Source organism: Brachyhypopomus gauderio, chromosome 13 (genome assembly GCF_052324685.1).
Source record: "Brachyhypopomus gauderio isolate BG-103 chromosome 13, BGAUD_0.2, whole genome shotgun sequence".
Taxonomy (NCBI): domain Eukaryota; kingdom Metazoa; phylum Chordata; class Actinopteri; order Gymnotiformes; family Hypopomidae; genus Brachyhypopomus; species Brachyhypopomus gauderio.
In genome coordinates, this window is record NC_135223.1 from 4,195,931 (window position 1) to 4,212,749 (window position 16,819).

At 43.7% G+C, this 16,819-nt stretch overlaps 1 protein-coding gene and 1 long non-coding RNA gene across 3 annotated transcripts in view; one reads left to right on the forward strand and one right to left on the reverse strand.

Moving 5' to 3' along the window:
• The window catches only part of nlrc3 (NLR family, CARD domain containing 3), a 14,609-nt gene extending 6,502 nt beyond the window's left edge, over positions 1-8,107 (reverse strand). The window contains exons 1-6 of one of the 2 annotated variants that reach the window (XM_076970359.1): positions 8,053-8,107; positions 7,699-7,792; positions 5,685-7,603; positions 953-1,140; positions 594-854; positions 1-316 (exon numbers count right to left, since the gene is read on the reverse strand). The exon at positions 1-316 is cut by the window's left edge and continues 1,482 nt beyond it. In XM_076970359.1, the coding sequence (XP_076826474.1) occupies positions 1-316; positions 594-854; positions 953-1,046 (671 nt within the window). In that variant the 5' untranslated portion in view covers positions 1,047-1,140; positions 5,685-7,603; positions 7,699-7,792; positions 8,053-8,107. Of the gene's footprint in view, positions 317-593; positions 855-952; positions 1,141-5,684; positions 7,604-7,692; positions 7,793-8,052 lie in introns of both variants that reach the window. The other variant, XM_076970358.1, reaches the window with a different exon arrangement.
• A 2,810-nt stretch (positions 8,108-10,917) lies between these two features.
• Positions 10,918-14,582, forward strand: LOC143473390 (uncharacterized). Its single transcript, XR_013120520.1, has 3 exons — positions 10,918-11,098; positions 11,293-11,430; positions 11,824-14,582. It is a non-coding gene; the product is annotated as an uncharacterized LOC143473390 (long non-coding RNA).
• Positions 14,583-16,819: the final 2,237 nt, after the last annotated feature.

Here is a 16,819-nt window from a genome sequence, read left to right on the forward strand (position 1 = left end):
AGATGGACAAACTGACGGACCAATCGGCTCTTCCCAATACCGGACACACCTACAGTTAGCGTGACACGAGGGGCTGTGCTGACTCTAGTCAACGGAGCAAGCAGTTTGTCTAAACTCAGTGGACGACCATGCAAAGGTCCCGCCCCTCTGTTGACCAACACCTGTATAAGATCGTGTTCTCTCTGCTGCAGGTCAGACACGCCTTCAACCAGTAAGAGGGCTGGCTCACTGGTATGATTGACACCTTGCTTGGTGAGACTTTTATCTTCTCTGACTACCTGGAGGAGGGAATCTTTCTGATGCTGAACAACAGACTCTGAGAAGGCGTGAGACAGAAAGAATGAAAGAATGAAACCATGATTGCAAGATACTTAATCATCATCACATCATCACATCAAGATGCATAATCATCTTCACATCATCAGTAGCAAAGACTTGTATAAAAATTTATATGCACCAATGGACCAGTGCTAATGGTAGGAATACTCTATATATTCATATTTTGATGGAAGCTATCCAGACTGGAAAGTTTGCAAATGAGCTAAAGCACGTTAATGTTCTGTGAGCTCAAACTGATCCACTCACACACTCACCGTACAGAATCACAAGGCTGTGCTCCTCCGGATACGAGCCTTGCAGGTAGGCCCGGAGAGAGGATCCCTGTGGATCGCTGACGCACAGGAGGTCGACCAATGTGCGCACCTTGTCCTCCATGCATCCCGCCCCCTGGATAAGCCCCACCCCCTCAGTGCTCAGCTGGTCCTGCTTCCTCAAGTGGTTGACCACGTCCACCAATAAGGGACCGGAGATGAACCGCTGTAGCATTTTCTGATGCTTACGCAACCAACCGGCATCTGACAAACACACATCCAGTTGCAAAGAATATTAAGATATTTCAACATCATAACTACAGTAATTGGATTATACTAGTAATGAGCCAGTGTTAATTTACCTTCCATCTTGTTGCGTGTTACTGATTTTGGAGAAGTGGACTTCAGATCCATGTAGCAATCCTCCTGCCAAGGTATTTGCAAGTTCATCTCCATTCCGGACAATCTACTGTTTGCACCGTGGTCCTGTGAGTGTATATTCCTGCTCTGTCATTTGCTGATTAAGGGACCATCCCATGGATCCACAACGCTGTTTCAAATAGAGGAGTTAAAGTGATGTTAAAGTAATGTTGCTTAATAAACATGTTATTGGCATGTTGTAACAATAAGTGTGTGTGGATTGTGTTTGTACAATATGCAACAGTTCCTGTTGGTTCTGGAGACTAAAGACATTAATCAAAGGTGATAAAATCTACATTTAAAGGCACTGCAATCTGCAGTCTACAGTCATCCAAACACAACACACGCACAGTAACAAAACACACGCAACAAAACGCAAGAAATAAACACACAAATACAAGCGGCTGAAATAAGTTTTCTTCGCAGGGTGTCCGGGCTCTCTGTTAGAGATAAGGTACGGAGCACGGTCATCCGGGAGAGACTCGGAGTAGAGCTGCTGCTGAAAGGACCCGTTGAGGTGGTTCGGGCATTATATCTCTCAGCTGTCCTGGGAACACCTCTGTATCCTCCCAGTGGAGCTAGAAGAGGTGGTTGGAGAGAGGGAAACCTGGGCCTCTTTGCTTAGGCTACTACCCCCACAACCCAATCCCGGATAAGTGGATGTAAATGCAAGTGATGAAAGTTTCTTATAATTATATCTCATGGTCTAGATGTTTCTGAAAATTACATCTAATAATCTAGATGTGCACACTCCCAGACACAGATCAAGAGCTTCTGAAAGAGAATAGAAATCAATGCGTAGATTCCTAATGACCATGCTGAGGGCCACAGTGATCTGGAATCACTGAAATGATGAAGGAACCTCACGAGGAGCCTAAAAATAAACAACAAACAAACTCCTCTGGGCACCAGACAGAGAAATTACTGCGAAGTTATTACCACAGCTCAAGATCAATGGGATCTTAAGAAGCTTTTCATCCCGAGGTTTCAGTAACACAAACAGTCATATGAAACTGGTGTGCCATAAGTTGTTCTGTGTTTCAATCCAGAAACTAATCCATGATTTTATGTCCAGCAGGATTGATTGCTATAATGGTCTTCCTAATGGGACTCTCAGACAAATCCAGTCAACCAGCTTAAATCCTTACACTGGCAACCAGTATGTTACAGAGTTGATGTTACTGGTCTATAAACTTAATGGTGTAGGTCCAGCGTGTAGATCCAATTTGCTGCAGCGGTATAAGCAAGGCAGAACTCTTAGATGACTAGGAGCAGGGCAGTTCATCTTAATCAGAGAGAGACAGCGTTTGGCTGTTGAGCTGTTTTTAAACAGGCAGTTGTCAGAGACAACTAACACACACAAAATGCTTTTGAAATTATTTTTAGCTACCACAATGTCCTTATTTAAATTCTTAATTATTGCCATTTATCTTTTACCTCTGCAGTTTACATCTGAGATGTTTTAGTACTTAAATTTTTTTTGTTATACACAATGGATTGATGGTTTATTTATGTATATGCTTTTTGTACAATATTATTTTATTTAATAAATGTTTGTGTGTGTGGTCAATACATTTTTTTTACATTTATGGCATTTGGCAGATGCCCTTATCCAGAGCGACTTACATTTTTATCTCATTTTTATACAAGTGAGCAATTGAGGGTTAAGGGCCTTGCTCAGGGGCACCTCAGTCATAGTCTCAGGACTGGGAATGGAACCCATGACCCTCTGAACACAAGACCAGTTCCCTAACCACCAGGCCATGACTGCCCTGTATGTCCTTATGTAATCTCATCTCAAGAGAGTGACCTGGACGTCTTTCTTTTGTTTTTGTTAATTTTTATTTTGCAGATGTCCTCAACACGCTAGTATTAGTATTTAAACATTTATATGCAAAAAATTGTCCTGCGAGATTTGCAAATACATCTGTGTTTATGTCAAAGGCAGGGCGTGTGGATCTCGCTCCTTTAACACCATACTGGACCTCTTATAAAGGTCTTCGTTTGTGTTTTGAGTTTTGGGCTCACGTCGCTCTGTAAATCTGCAGGTAGACGTTGCACACTGTACCTCGAGCCCTTCAGCATTTTTTAAACTTGCAAATTGAAGACATTCTTTCTCTGTCCCTCTATCTCTCTCTCACACACACACGCACACACAGCCGAATGATGACCACATATGCAGAGCACTTCGGCAGGAAGAATTCGAATGCTGGCTGTGTGCTAGACTGACTCGACCCTGCAAACCTCACAACCCGCAAAAACAAAAGCAAACACACCGTTACTATGGATACGGCATGATGCCTTAAATGCATGCACGTACATTTGTGGCAATATAAAAGAGAATTAGACGATGAATCTTTCCCCTATCTTATCGCATGAGCTTATTCTTCTTTACGACTGGTCATCATTGCGCAAGTATAAACAAATTTTAGCCCAAGATATCAGGCAGGTGTCAGTTAGTGCAAATTGTGCAAAGTCTCGAGTCATCATAATCACAATATCATGATCATAATGTCAGGTCTCGTTTGATTACTGCAAAAGACAATAAGAACCACAATAATAATAAGTGACTTTAATATAGCACCTTTCATAGAACCTAATGTCACATATAAAAATAAAATACTAGTCTCCATATATTTAAATGTGTGACTAGAATTGGCTCAAGTTTTGATTTGAATTGCTGGACATTTTGACTTGAGGCATTCAGCCAGAGTCTTTGGTTCTTGATTGCATCATGATTTCATCGTGTCTTCTGGGTGGACAGATCATCTTAACCAGGTCACATCTCTTATATGGAATCCTTTGGAACCCTTGATCCACACTCCCCTTCTGCAAAAGTGATCTCCAGTCCTCTAGCACACCTGTTTCTACCACAGTGGATTCAGAACGTATTCCAACCCCTTTACTCAATCACTTTGTTGACTTGTTTATTTGACAAGGAATAGATTTAAATGCCATTGAATCCATCAATCTACACTTAATTTACTCATAAAAGTGTTCAGACCCTTTGTTGTGGTGGTCATATCTGGGCAACCTCAGAACAGACAGTGAATCGTTATTATTCGACCAATCACACCCATGATCATCATTGCCAGAATCCTAAACACGTGCCATCCACCAATTAGATTGTTTTCTCTCCTCTTCATTGTGAAGTGTTGTTTAGTGCCTGTTTAGTGCCTGCATTACAGGTGTTTTCCTCACTCTGCTCCTGTGGTTTGCGCTGACGTTTTGCTCTCGATTTGTGATTTTGGGATTTTGGTTTTGTACCTTTGCTCTTTGTTCTCCCGGTTTTTACCCCCACATCTACTCTGGTTTTGCCTTCACACTGTATTTGTTTTTCTCTTTTGGTTCCTTCTCGACCAAAAGTACCTCTAGCGTGTGGATCCGCCGTGTAGCAACCCAAATTGAGGCCAGGTACATCCTGTTTGTCTTAATTAGCCGTGAGATGTGTCTAGAACAACATTTGTTATTGGAGCCTATTTGTCCAAGGACCTGGCAGTGGATCTACGCAAACAAGGACCACAGTGTCCTCAATCATTTTGAAATGTAAGAAGCATGCGTGAAACATCTTTGAATCTTCAGAAGACAAGAACATCTGGGCGAGAAAAGCCTTCTCAGCAGGCACATGGTGTCTGGTAAAATCTGAGGGACGGATGAACACTCAAGAATATCCTTAAAGAAAAACATCCACAGAACGCATAAAGGCAGTCTGGCGTGACACGACACCAACGAGTCACACGACACTGACGAGAAGTGTACAGTCAAAACAATACTGGAGTGGCTTTGGGGAAAGTCTCTCAACGTCCTTCAGTGGGCCTGCCAAGTCCCAGACTTAAACCCCATCAAATATCTCTAGAGACCAAACTCTAACGCTCAGACGCTCTTCGTCCAATCTGACGGTGTTTCAGGTCTGCTGTGAAGAACAGGATAAGCTGTCCATATCTCAATCTTTTGCGAACAAGAGATTTCAGATTTGTTGTTAAATTAACTTGTTTCTAATGTCATTATGTGTGATTACGTGTTGTTCAAGGAGTAAAAATGGCAGTGATCCACTAAATCTGCAACATATGCAGTAAATGGTCTGAATACCAGATTCCACTATTTACATACTCCTGAACACACTAATACTCCTGAACAAACTAATTGGCTGAATTCGTATTGAAAGCTGTGCAATTAAAGGAGACATAGCAAACTCAAAAACAAAAACACGTGATTTGTCAATGTACTACTGAATAAGAACTAGTATAAAATTAAATGTCCATCGTTGAGGTACATTTTTCCTTCTTATACAAGACAAGTGATTCTAAAAAACTTTGGATTCGCTGTTTGGAAAAGAAACAACAGGGTTAAAACCCCATTGAACAAACCACTCAAGGTTGTTTTGGGATGTGTTTCAAAAAGCACAGGGAATAGTGTTAAACTCTGGGCAAAAGAAAGATTAAAATATGCCCCCGCTAAGTTCTGTGAGATAAAGGGTTTTGAGATGCAAGCCAACTTTAAATGAAATGTTAACGAGCAGTTTGTTAAATGTGGCAGATTAGATGTTTGTGTTAAGTGTACCAGTCACAGGTCAGCGTCCCAACATGGCAAATAAGTCAGAGCATATGAGTAATTACACACCACAGATCCCCCCCCCCCAAATAAATAAACAAAAACAGGTTGCAAGTTCAATACCTTGACAGATGCTCCCCATTTAAGTATGTGAGCTCCGGCCCTGTTCTTTACAATGGAGTTATCCAAGTCGGACACAGAGGTCATGGGTCAAGGAAGTCATCATCTGCAGTCATTTCTCAAGATCTCCATTGTTCTTCCGCTCTCTCTCTCTCTCTCTCTCTCTCTGTCTGTCTGCACTCAGCTCCTCATCTTGTGTCTTTTTTTGATTTCTTTCTAATTTTTTTTCCTTCCTGTTACACCTCCTGCTCTTCCTGTGTCACAGGCCACAGACATCACTTGCTCAAAGACAGCAGCATCTCGGTCTCACACACACGCACACACCCTTCCAATAGCATAGTAACAGTTACTTATATGTAAAGAACTACCCTATGTCACCACACCCCCAGACGCAAACACAGAAACCCACATTCATACAAACACCTCTTCCCTCCACACGATCTCAGCATCTCAGCATGGACATGCGCGCACGCACGCACGCAGGTTGCAGTGATGTAATCATACGTCTTCCATTACCATGGGCACAAAAACGGCAAATGGTCATGTGATCTATGATGTGAAAGAAATCCCCATTGACTCCTGGAAGAACGTTAAAACCAGCAAAGTGACACTTGACTGGAGGTGTTGACACAAAGCTGCAGTGTCCATCTCACGGCAGGAAGCGTGGACGCACGACCAGGAAGTGGAGGTGAGATAATGGTAAAAGTTAGACAAGAGGTGAGAGCTTGAGGGGTAGGAGGAAGAGAGAGAGAGAGAGAGAGAGAGAGAGAGAGAGAGAGAGAGAGAGAGAGAGAGAGGCAGAAAATGGAGAAGCAAAAAAAATAAAAACCCCAAATCAACCTGAAGCTGCTAGAGGATGTCGATGGTTCTATACTTCAGAACAACCTATTTATGGAACATCTGGAGAACCACAAAGACATGTGTCATTTGCCCCCTCAAACGGATAGTGTTCTGAGGTCAACAAAAGCAAGTGTGTAATCCTCACATAAAACCAAAACCGTGAGGGGTTGTGGGTATATGCTCAGGTGATTCAGATTTTTGCCTGAATCTTGCCTTATAGAAACTACTTGTCTACAACACTGGTACTATATACACTAGTATACACTAATGTCCCAAATTCATAGTCCAATAGCAAATGACCTTCCTTATTTATCAAAACAAACCAACAATTTTTTTTTTTTTTTTATATTAAATTAAAAAATAACCATACAATATATATATTTTGCTGTTAGAAAAATCCTTGAGCCATTAAGCCTTAAGCTTTTCCCCAATACCCACAAAGTTCCCTCCCTCACTATTTTCTTAAAATGTCTTGAAAACTCTGAAATTACACTGGTTTGGTCATGTTGATACACACACACACACACACACACACACACACACACACACACACACACACACACACACACACACACACGACAGACAAACAAACAATGAAAGAGACTAATTTAAGATTCAACTCAGCTTTGTACATGTAAACATAAAGGTTCTATAAGCAGAGGTTTCTGTCAGAATCTTCTAGGAGATTGTAGGGAGATGTTAATGGCAATTATACTTTTTCTAAAGTCCATTTTTTAAATTTAGAATTTATGACTGAATGACTTGTGACTGAAAATTCATTGTGGAAAAGTGAAAAGAAGTCTTTCTTTTTAAAACATTGACAATCAAAACATTGTCAGGTTACCGGTGATGGCTCCTCACATGATAAGGAGCTTTACCTCAGAGAGTCAAATATGTCCCTAGTCCATCTCTTCACACACTTTCAGCACTTTGTCACAGTCTAATAATAATATTCCCTAATGAAAGTGGGGTGAGACTGATGACAAATGGTTTATCATGACAGAGGACACCCGCACGCACACTAGAGTTCCACAGCTGATTCATGTTCGCTCAGCTCCATTGAGTGGTAGTCTCGAGGATGTCTGTGAACAAGCACACAAACACGGCTTTACAATATGATTCAGAATATTTAACCATATACTGTTAAATGCATGTAAAATGTATTATTTACCCATACTTTTTCTTGTACAGGTAGAAGAAGATGGATGCTCCCAGTATAACCAGCAAGACCACTGCCAATACAAGCCCAATCTGCAGCCCTAGCGAGGAATCTGATTGGATACAAAATCTGTCAATCACTGACTATTGCAATTTCTGTGGAAAACAATTATAGTAAACAACTGTATAGTGTTTACTATACAAAAGTGAAATATGTCTGGCATGGTGGGTAGAAACTGTTGTCCATGTAATATTGTGTAAAATGTAAGTGAGAGGACTACATGAGTGAGCATGTATATGGGTGTGAGAGAGACAGAGAGAGAGAGAGACAGAGAGAGAGAGAGAGAGAGACTGACTACGAGTGTGTTTCTACCTTTGTAAAGAAGTCTCTCCTGTGGAGTGGAGCAGGGGTGCATGTGTGTGCTGTGTGCAGCTGTGCCCTGCAGTGCTTGGGTCACAAGCGCCCTCTGCTGGTCAGACACTGCAAATACCTGCTTGCACATACAGTCTCCCTGATAAGCACGTTAAATTCACACCTAAGATAAAAAAAGATAAAAAAATAAAGCATGTACACACACACACACACACACACACACACACACACACAAACACACACACACCCAAACACACACGCACACCCCCAAACACATGCACACAGACAAAAACAAACATACATATCAGCAGTTGCAAATGTTTGACATCTCCAAGGATGAAATGAGTAATTCACTGTGTGTCACCTTTGAAATGAGACATGGAGATGCCACACTGACACGACTGTTCGAACAACTCAGCAAATCTGTCCATCGTACAGTCTGAGAGAGAGAGAGAGAGAGAGAGAGAGAGAGAGAGAGAGAGAGAGAGAGAGAGAGAGAGAGAGAGGCAGGCTGCTAACCAGCTACGAAGGCGACTGCCATTTATCATCTGAGCATGGAGCAAACTATAAATAATTTGAATTCTTTCACATTAAATTCAATTAACAGCTGGGAGCCTTCGGCTAAACGTTAATATTCGCCCTACTGAAATGTCCGTCATGTTCTGGCTGCACGCATAGGTCAATGTCGCTGGAGAAGGAGGGGCTTGGGCAAAGGTTTTGGAGGCGGGGCGTAGTGTGGGAGGCGGCCCAGATTGCAGATCCTTTCATAGCACATCGAGAAAAGGAATCAAATCTGGACACACACCCATACACACACACACCCATACACACACACAAAATGGAGCACAGAAATGAGTCACACCAGTACAATTAACTGCCTTAAACAAGATCACACAAGTACGCAGATACACTGACACACACCTGGCAACCGGGTGTATGTGCTGCTGCATGGTGCCATGGAGAATAGGGTGAAGGCTCTGGGCACCAGAGAACACAAGAACATCTTGAATTTCTGAGTTCCTGCCACACACACCTGCTCCCAGAGGCTCAAAACACAACAAAACAGCTCCCAGTGAGTCCACTGCTGGCAATCTCTGATCTACAGAGACAGACAGACACAGAGAGAGAGAGAGACACAGAGAGAGAAAGAGACAGAGACAGAGAGAGAGAAAGAGAGTGTTCTTCTGTCAGGTGGAAGTCAATGTGGAAGAATGGTTTGGCGGCAGTAAACACTTCTCAAAAACTCCCAAACTGACCAAAAAATTAAACAGGACTTTAAAAGGGTTTAAAATAATTTAAGTGTTCTTATTGGCATTTAAGATGGTCACATGCACGTTTGCTTTTGTGAATTTTCAGAACTTGAGTTGTACACATGTCATATGTATGTATCCTTAAGAAATAACCATTCCCCCAAGCCAAACCCTAAACCTAATCTGAATAAACAAAACAAAAAGTTGGCTACCACCCCTTTTCTCTGTTTTTCCTACATGGTAATCTTTAAACTGAAAATTCACATTAAAAATGTGCATATGCTGGCATACATACCCCCTCCCCACACACACACACACACACGCACGCACACACATACAAGTATTATTTATATTGTAAAAGCAGATTTTAAAAGGGTCACCGGCTTGGGACTGGTTGCCCAGCAAGTAGAATCCATCAGCTCCTATTGTCCCCGTCAGCTGGACCGCATTCGTCACACCGCCACTCCCAAACAGCATCACAAACAATCCGTGCAAAGCGGCCGAAGGTGGACCAATCAGTTCCACGAAGACACCCTGCTGGGAACTCTCAGCTCCAGAGATCCCGCCCACCTCATTAATGACCAGTCCTTCAACAGGGCGGGGACAGTCATTCCTCATCATCGGAGTGGGTGAAGCGACCTGAAGAAACATCACATGTGATTGGTGGCTTTGATGCAATATTAAACTACAATCAATATCAAACTAAGGGCAAAGAAAATAAACTGAACATTTAGGCTCGGAGACACATTTTAGTCCTAAACTCCAAAGTTGAAGAACACGTCAAGAAGAGAAGGCAAGGCAAGCATTTTTTAAAAATTATTTGGCTGTGAAGCAACTGCTGTATTTTAGCATAGAGCAGAACTGAGACTGGACATAGAGCAAGAGCTAAAACCGCAAAAATCGCTCTTAAAAAATTAATGAACTGGAGATGCTTTTTTGGTTGGGAACGAATTCTGCTGTGCCTCAAGCCACAGTTCACCGAGCTTCTGCGCTGTAACGTCTAACTGTGTACCCCGAAAGAACTGACCCTCTATACTGACCACCAGAGGTGGACATTCCAGGTTCAGAAAGTCAAACTCCTTGCTAGGATTTTACTCAAGCTTGGTGGATTTTCTAATTAGTGCAAGCCAGGTAAAATGAGTTGAATCAACACAGTCCAGGAAGCCTGAACAAAATCTGAGAACTTATACTTTTGTAACCTGGAATGTCCTGGAATGTCCACCTCTGCTGACCACAATCTTCCTCCTGCAGCTTCACTCCTATCTCAGGTTATGCCGTGTTACTTTTCCTACGTCTTAGGTTACTAGCTCATTGATATTCAGCCCTATGAAGGTGTCCCTTCCTCCTCACTTGTACATTTGAATAATGACGGTTGAACCAAAGTGAAGGAACGTCCTCACAGAAGTCTCTTCAGAACATCCAACCTCCCGCGGTGCCACGGTGAAGAAGTGAAGACACTTCCTTCACTTCTCGTGGTATTTTCTTGAGGGGGGGCGGGGGCTAAGTCTTTATTTTCTGGAAGACACTAGTAAAACCCATGACTGCATGCCACAAAGGACGACTTGTCTGGGGCAAGTGACATTGCACGCAAGCGTGAGACAGTGCCAGGGTTGGATGTGTGGGTGCGCAATAGGACACAGCTTGGCACAAGTAACATGTCTGCACACTCAACTGATCAGTTTGGTTAAAAATACATGGTGGGCATTTCCTTCAAAGGCATGCTCTGCTCACGGCCTTCACACTGGGCTGCCCGCGAGACTTGTTCATTGGCCCGCAAAAAGCTCCAACGATGATGGGTGAGTGTGCGGCTGTTTAAAATGGCAGCGTTGGGGTCAGTCGTTCTGCAAAGGTCCCGCCGCCTGCTGGATGTCCAGCATGGGGCTCTTGTGTTTGCCCAATGGATTAGCTTTGCATGTCAACTTAAATTAGAACTTTGATTTGAAAAAGTAAAAGTACTGTTTTAACATAATGCTGTTCCAAATCCTTCTAGAATGCAATGAAGTTCCAGTTGCCTTTGACAAGCACGTGGTTATCTGGAACACAGATGCCATTTAAAACCTATTTTTATGGGCTCCCGGACATCAAGAAAAAAAGATCTAGTCCCTATTTAACATCCTGTATTTGGAAGGTTAGTGCCATCAGTGGTTAGTTCATTCAAACAGAAGCCATTTCAACTTGGACTTTGAGTTTATGAGATGACAGTTTGATCATTATTATGACTCCTTTTGTACTTCTGTCTTGACAATTTGACATAGATATTATTTTACTCAGCCAAAACACCACCATATGTTATGACATACAAAATAAAATGTGCTGTTAGTATTACTTTGTCATGAGAGTTCAAGATTATATCTTATGCCTTTGAGTTCTCAAGATTTTTTTGATGAAAAGCCAAAGTAAAAGATTTGCTATGTCCAGACAGTAATTAATGTGTGAACACATGCAAGAAATCAAGAAGGAATATGTAACAAAATATAATATTGTAATTCACCAGTTTGATGGTTGTTTCTGGTGCTCTCAGGAAATGACATAATCCTATCACGCTGACGATCAGGATATGACCTCACCCTGAACGAATTGTGGTCGAGCTTGTGAGGTCCGCATCGGCTGAGGCTTTCGTCACCCGGCAACACAGCGGAGTCCTCCAGCAGGGGGAGCTGTCCTGGCGTCAGGGCCTGGGTAAGCTCAGAAGATTCTTTGTCGGAGCCACGGGCCCGATATACCACCGCATCCAGCAGGCCGATGCGCGGAACGTCGCCGCCCTCTCTGGAGGGTGGAGTCTGAGAGCAATAGATCGCCACGGCATTGGGGCCGTTCCGAATGGTATTGGCCGGCAGGTCAACGTGGGGCTTGAGTTTATGGCTGCCAATCTAAGACGATTGACCAATGAGACAAACAATGACACCACAGATTAACAAATTGCAGTATTACATTTTGTTATTGCAAAAAGCAGCTAATTTCTAACTAATTACAAATACAAGCACATGGTAAAAAACAACTAATTACTAACTAAATACAAATATACCTGCCATATTTTACGTCAATATGTGTGAATATGTTTGTTTAGGTCATGTCTATGTCAAATAAGTCACAATTGTGCAAAAATGACAAAATGTTTAAAAAAATCTAAAAAATAATTAATATTTGGCTGCTTTTTATGGGAATCATGCTTCCAGAGAGGAACTCACCAGGAAGTAGCCATGCTGGTCCGTGTAGTATCCGTACAGCTCGAGTTCACGGTACAACTTCCCGTTAGTCCCGTTAAACAGCAGCAGCCAGATGTCGTTGAGCGAGGTACGCGTGCCTGACGGATGCCAGAGCTCCACAAACTCTTCATCCTCCGCCGAACCTGGCGTGTCTGCGTTCACCTCGCTGATCAGGAAGTTGCCGTCAACGCCCGGCCACACCAAGGCCGGCTCCTCTGTGGCATTGATGGCAGCTGAAATAATGAAAAAATATATATAAAAACTGCTATACGAGCATCTTTCTACTGCATTCAGAAGCAACTAAAAAGACAAAGGTCAACTGTTATAAAGTCAAAGGTCACGTACCGCCTTTGTAAGGGCAGGTGTTATACCAAGTGCACTGGCTAGACTCCCCTGGACGCTGCAGTACAAGCTGGAATGTTCCGGGATCTCTGGTCCAAGGAGCAACCCCACAGCGAGCGACATAGGCATTGCCGTCATAATGCCTAAGGGCACATAACAGAATCACTGTTATGACTAGATTTAATACTCCGAGCGGCACAGTGACCATGGAGTACTGCCACAAAAGGACACGGCTCTCTCCAGCTCAACGTGGAAGCAACCACGCTTTGTGTCGTCAACAAAAGCACTACTCGTTATGAGGACTGGGACGTTATCCAGATCCAGGCTGGGTTGTTGCTAAACCAGCAACACAGAGTCCTGAAATGACTGCGAATGCTGATAAGCATAGTTGAAAAGCTCAATACCCGTCATCGACCTTGAAGGGCTTCCTCCCCGGTATGAGGGTCTCCGTGAGGTTGGCACTGGGCACGCTCACACTGCTGCTCCAGACGAAGGCGTCGACTGGCTCCAGCTCACTCAGAGGACCGCCTTGAGGGAAGTCGGTCACTTTTTGCTCAAACATCGCCAAAGCCCAGCCATCCAAGTCTACAAAGTCCAAAACGAAAAGGTTTAAACGAACAGACCTTTCCCTGATTCACGCTCAAACATCTTGTCTGCCTGGTGGATTTATATAAAATCTCCACTGTGTACGGATATGCATGCAGATGGTTACGTAGCCTGGAACCTATTTTTAATTATATGACAACAAAGTAGGGCTGGGTATCGATTCAAATTCCAAGAATCGATCCGATTCCGATTCTGAAGATTAAGAATCGATTTTTTTCGATTTAATACGATTTAATCGATTTGATCCGATTCGATCCAATTCGGGGTTTAGTGTTATTAAAAATGTATTTGGGCTGTTTCCTGACTATGTACAGAAGCAACATGTTAAAACTAGTATTATATCGATATTAATCAGCAAATAGTTACTGGTAGTTGGTAGTTACTGATGGCTGGAAGACTGGTGAAAAGGGTAATCATAAATCTACCTTCAAGAAAGGTAATCCAGGACAATAAACAGAGGACATCTTTGAGGTGTCTATATCTGCAACAGTGGACTCCTACTGGGACACTAACCAGTGCATTATTATTATGATTGAAATAATTAAGAATTCACCCAAAAGCTGTTGCTACCAAATGCATTTTTATTTTAAAAGTGCTCACACTTAATAAACTGAAAGTATAAAATGTAAACGTGTATTTTTCTTTAAAGTGAGAATATAAGAACAGAACTGTCACGTTACGGTCCCCGACCCCTCCCTGTTGGGCGTGTGTTTACGATGTCTGCGTCTGTGGATCTCCGTGGGTGCGGGTGCGTCTTGTGATAATCCGTCTCACCTGTGGCTCTCATCATCACGTGGAGTTTATGTGGTTTGTCTACTTAATGTGCGTTCGCGCAGCGTCCTGTGCTTGTCGTTGTTTGAGTCACACATGTTCTTTGTAAACGTGTTTTATGTGCGCTGTCTGCGCTTCGGTAAATGTAATAAACGTAACGATTTGGAAAGTGCAAAGGATTCTGTCTCGTCCATCGCCTTGCGCCCAACGTTACAAGAACATTTTAAACTTTTTTAAACTGTAAAAACACTGGGTAAACTGTCAGTGACATGGACTAACTGTAAATAGTCACTGACACTGGATAAACTGTCCTTCTGTTTTTATATTGCCGATTTGACTATCGTCGTTACCGGCACTGTCCGACGCCATGTTGTTTTACAATTAGTTAGACAGAGCACGCCTGCGTGAATTCAGTAATGAGGCGGGGGTAAAAGTTCACTAAAAAAATCGATCTTTGGATGTACGAATCGATTATCAGATCGTCATATGCGAATCGATTCTGAATCGGAAAATCGATTTTTTCAACACAGGCCTACAACAAAGCCCTTTAGGTTTAAAGTCTTGGAACTAGACTCAGATGCAGGATGTGGGACACCTGGTGTCCGATTCTTGTTTGCATGTCTGAAGTGCAACGATAAATGTGCAAACATTGAGCGAGTTTATATGCAATTAATAATCTGATAATCGAAGAATATCAGACTGTCAGGAACCTGATCAACCCGTTTACACACCCTCTGGTATTCAGACGATGGGAAAACTCTGGGTTACATGAGTCAGACAATAACAGGAATTCTTTGCAACCAACCAATACTTTTACAGAATGATGTGACAAATGTGTGCTTCAGAGTCTCCTCAAAAGTTTCTGATTTCATGGCCTTAAATTCTGTCTTAAATTCTGCCATACACTTCCAGGACACTTTTGCATGCCTGCGCACTCAATGTACACCTACACCTGTACACTATAATGTATTTATAGACCACATTCTGATCTGTGTGTGTGTGTGTGTGTGTGTGTGTGTGTGTGTGTGTGTGTGTGTGTGTGTGTGTGTGTGTGTGTTTGCATAAGAGACCTGATAGAGCAGTGGTGCTGAAGTTTACAGAAATGATCCCCCGTTTGTTAGCCTGGAATTCCGTGCTGGTCCTGACTGTGTCTGTCCGTGTATCATACACAACCAGAGTCACCGCCCCCATTTCCCTAAATACGTGGACCTCCACCAGGCCCGCTGGTCTTGGCCCAGCCAAAAGAATCCTTTCAATCCACAGGGAGGTGGGCCCCGGGGGCGGGCACTGGTTGGCCTGCCCTGGCGTGGGGAAGCCGGTCTGGAAGGTGTAGAGGCTGCCAGAAAGCCAGCACCGCTCGATGGACTCGTCGCTGAGCAGGGCTCGGTCATCTTCCAAGTGCGGAGGGGAGCCGGGCGTGAGGACCCTGGCCAGCTCATCTGCGCTGCCTGTGGCCTTGCGGGAGGTGTAAACGATGGCGTCCAGCAGCCCCACAGCAGAGACCCGTGCCCCTTCAGTCACAGGGCCCCGGGCGGCGCCATACAGCGCAATAGCGTCTGGCCCGTTCTGCACGGAGTTGGGCGGGAGGGGGACGGCCGGGGCCGGCCGTAGCTCGGCGGACCCCACCACGAAGAAGCCGCGCTCATCCGTGCGGTGTCCGTTCAGGTCCACCACGCGGTACGCCGTGTTGCCGTTGCCGTTGTAGAAGACGAGCGTGTAGCCGTCCAGAGGGACGGAGACACCACCCAGCCAGTAGAGCTCTACGAACTCCCGCGTGTCCAGGCTGGGGTTGTCGGAGTTCACCTCACTGATGATCAGGCACGCTCGCACCGTCACCAGCGCACACGCCAGCGGCGCCAACAGCTCGCACGCCCGCCGCAAAAACATGGTGGCTCACACCCAGAGTCCCAAAGATGCGCGGGAAACCGCTCCGCGAGGTGCTGCGCCCTGTGGAGAATGCAGCAAAACAAATGAGGTCTCAGCGAGGCCTGGGGGAGACCAGCAGAGACATGCAAAATGCGCATTAGTCGTTTTACATTAAACAAGACCATAAATAAAGCAAACCTATCAGAAACGTACGATGACTTCGAAAACGTACGGGTGACGTACGATGACTTCTGTAAAAGAGAACAAATTTCAAACTTCTGTAAAATGTGAACAAATTAAAGATGACTTTGCTTCCCCCAGCACTTTCTCTGCCCACCATCAGACGACCAAAACGAGAAGTGAATCTGTAATTTTGGACTGTCTTCATAACTTCTTCATAAAATAAACGTTTTAAGACCTTTATAGTTCAACATTTCTATTTTGGTCACCAAAATAAACACTAAAACCTCACAATTGCCAAAATGCACAAAAAAACAACAACAACAAAGATGTAAACCCTTCTCATTGGTTGGGCCCTAAAGCTTCGCTCGCATTTCAGTTTACGGCTGAAGTTACTGACCCCCCCAAAGCAGGAGAAAGCAGGAGGGCCTGAATATCAAGAGTTTATGAATGAGCTACAAACACAAAGAGGCAGGAAACAAGATCACGTTATGACTACGGCACGCAAACGCAATGCTGAGGCTGGGGCCAACCAAGAAGGCACGA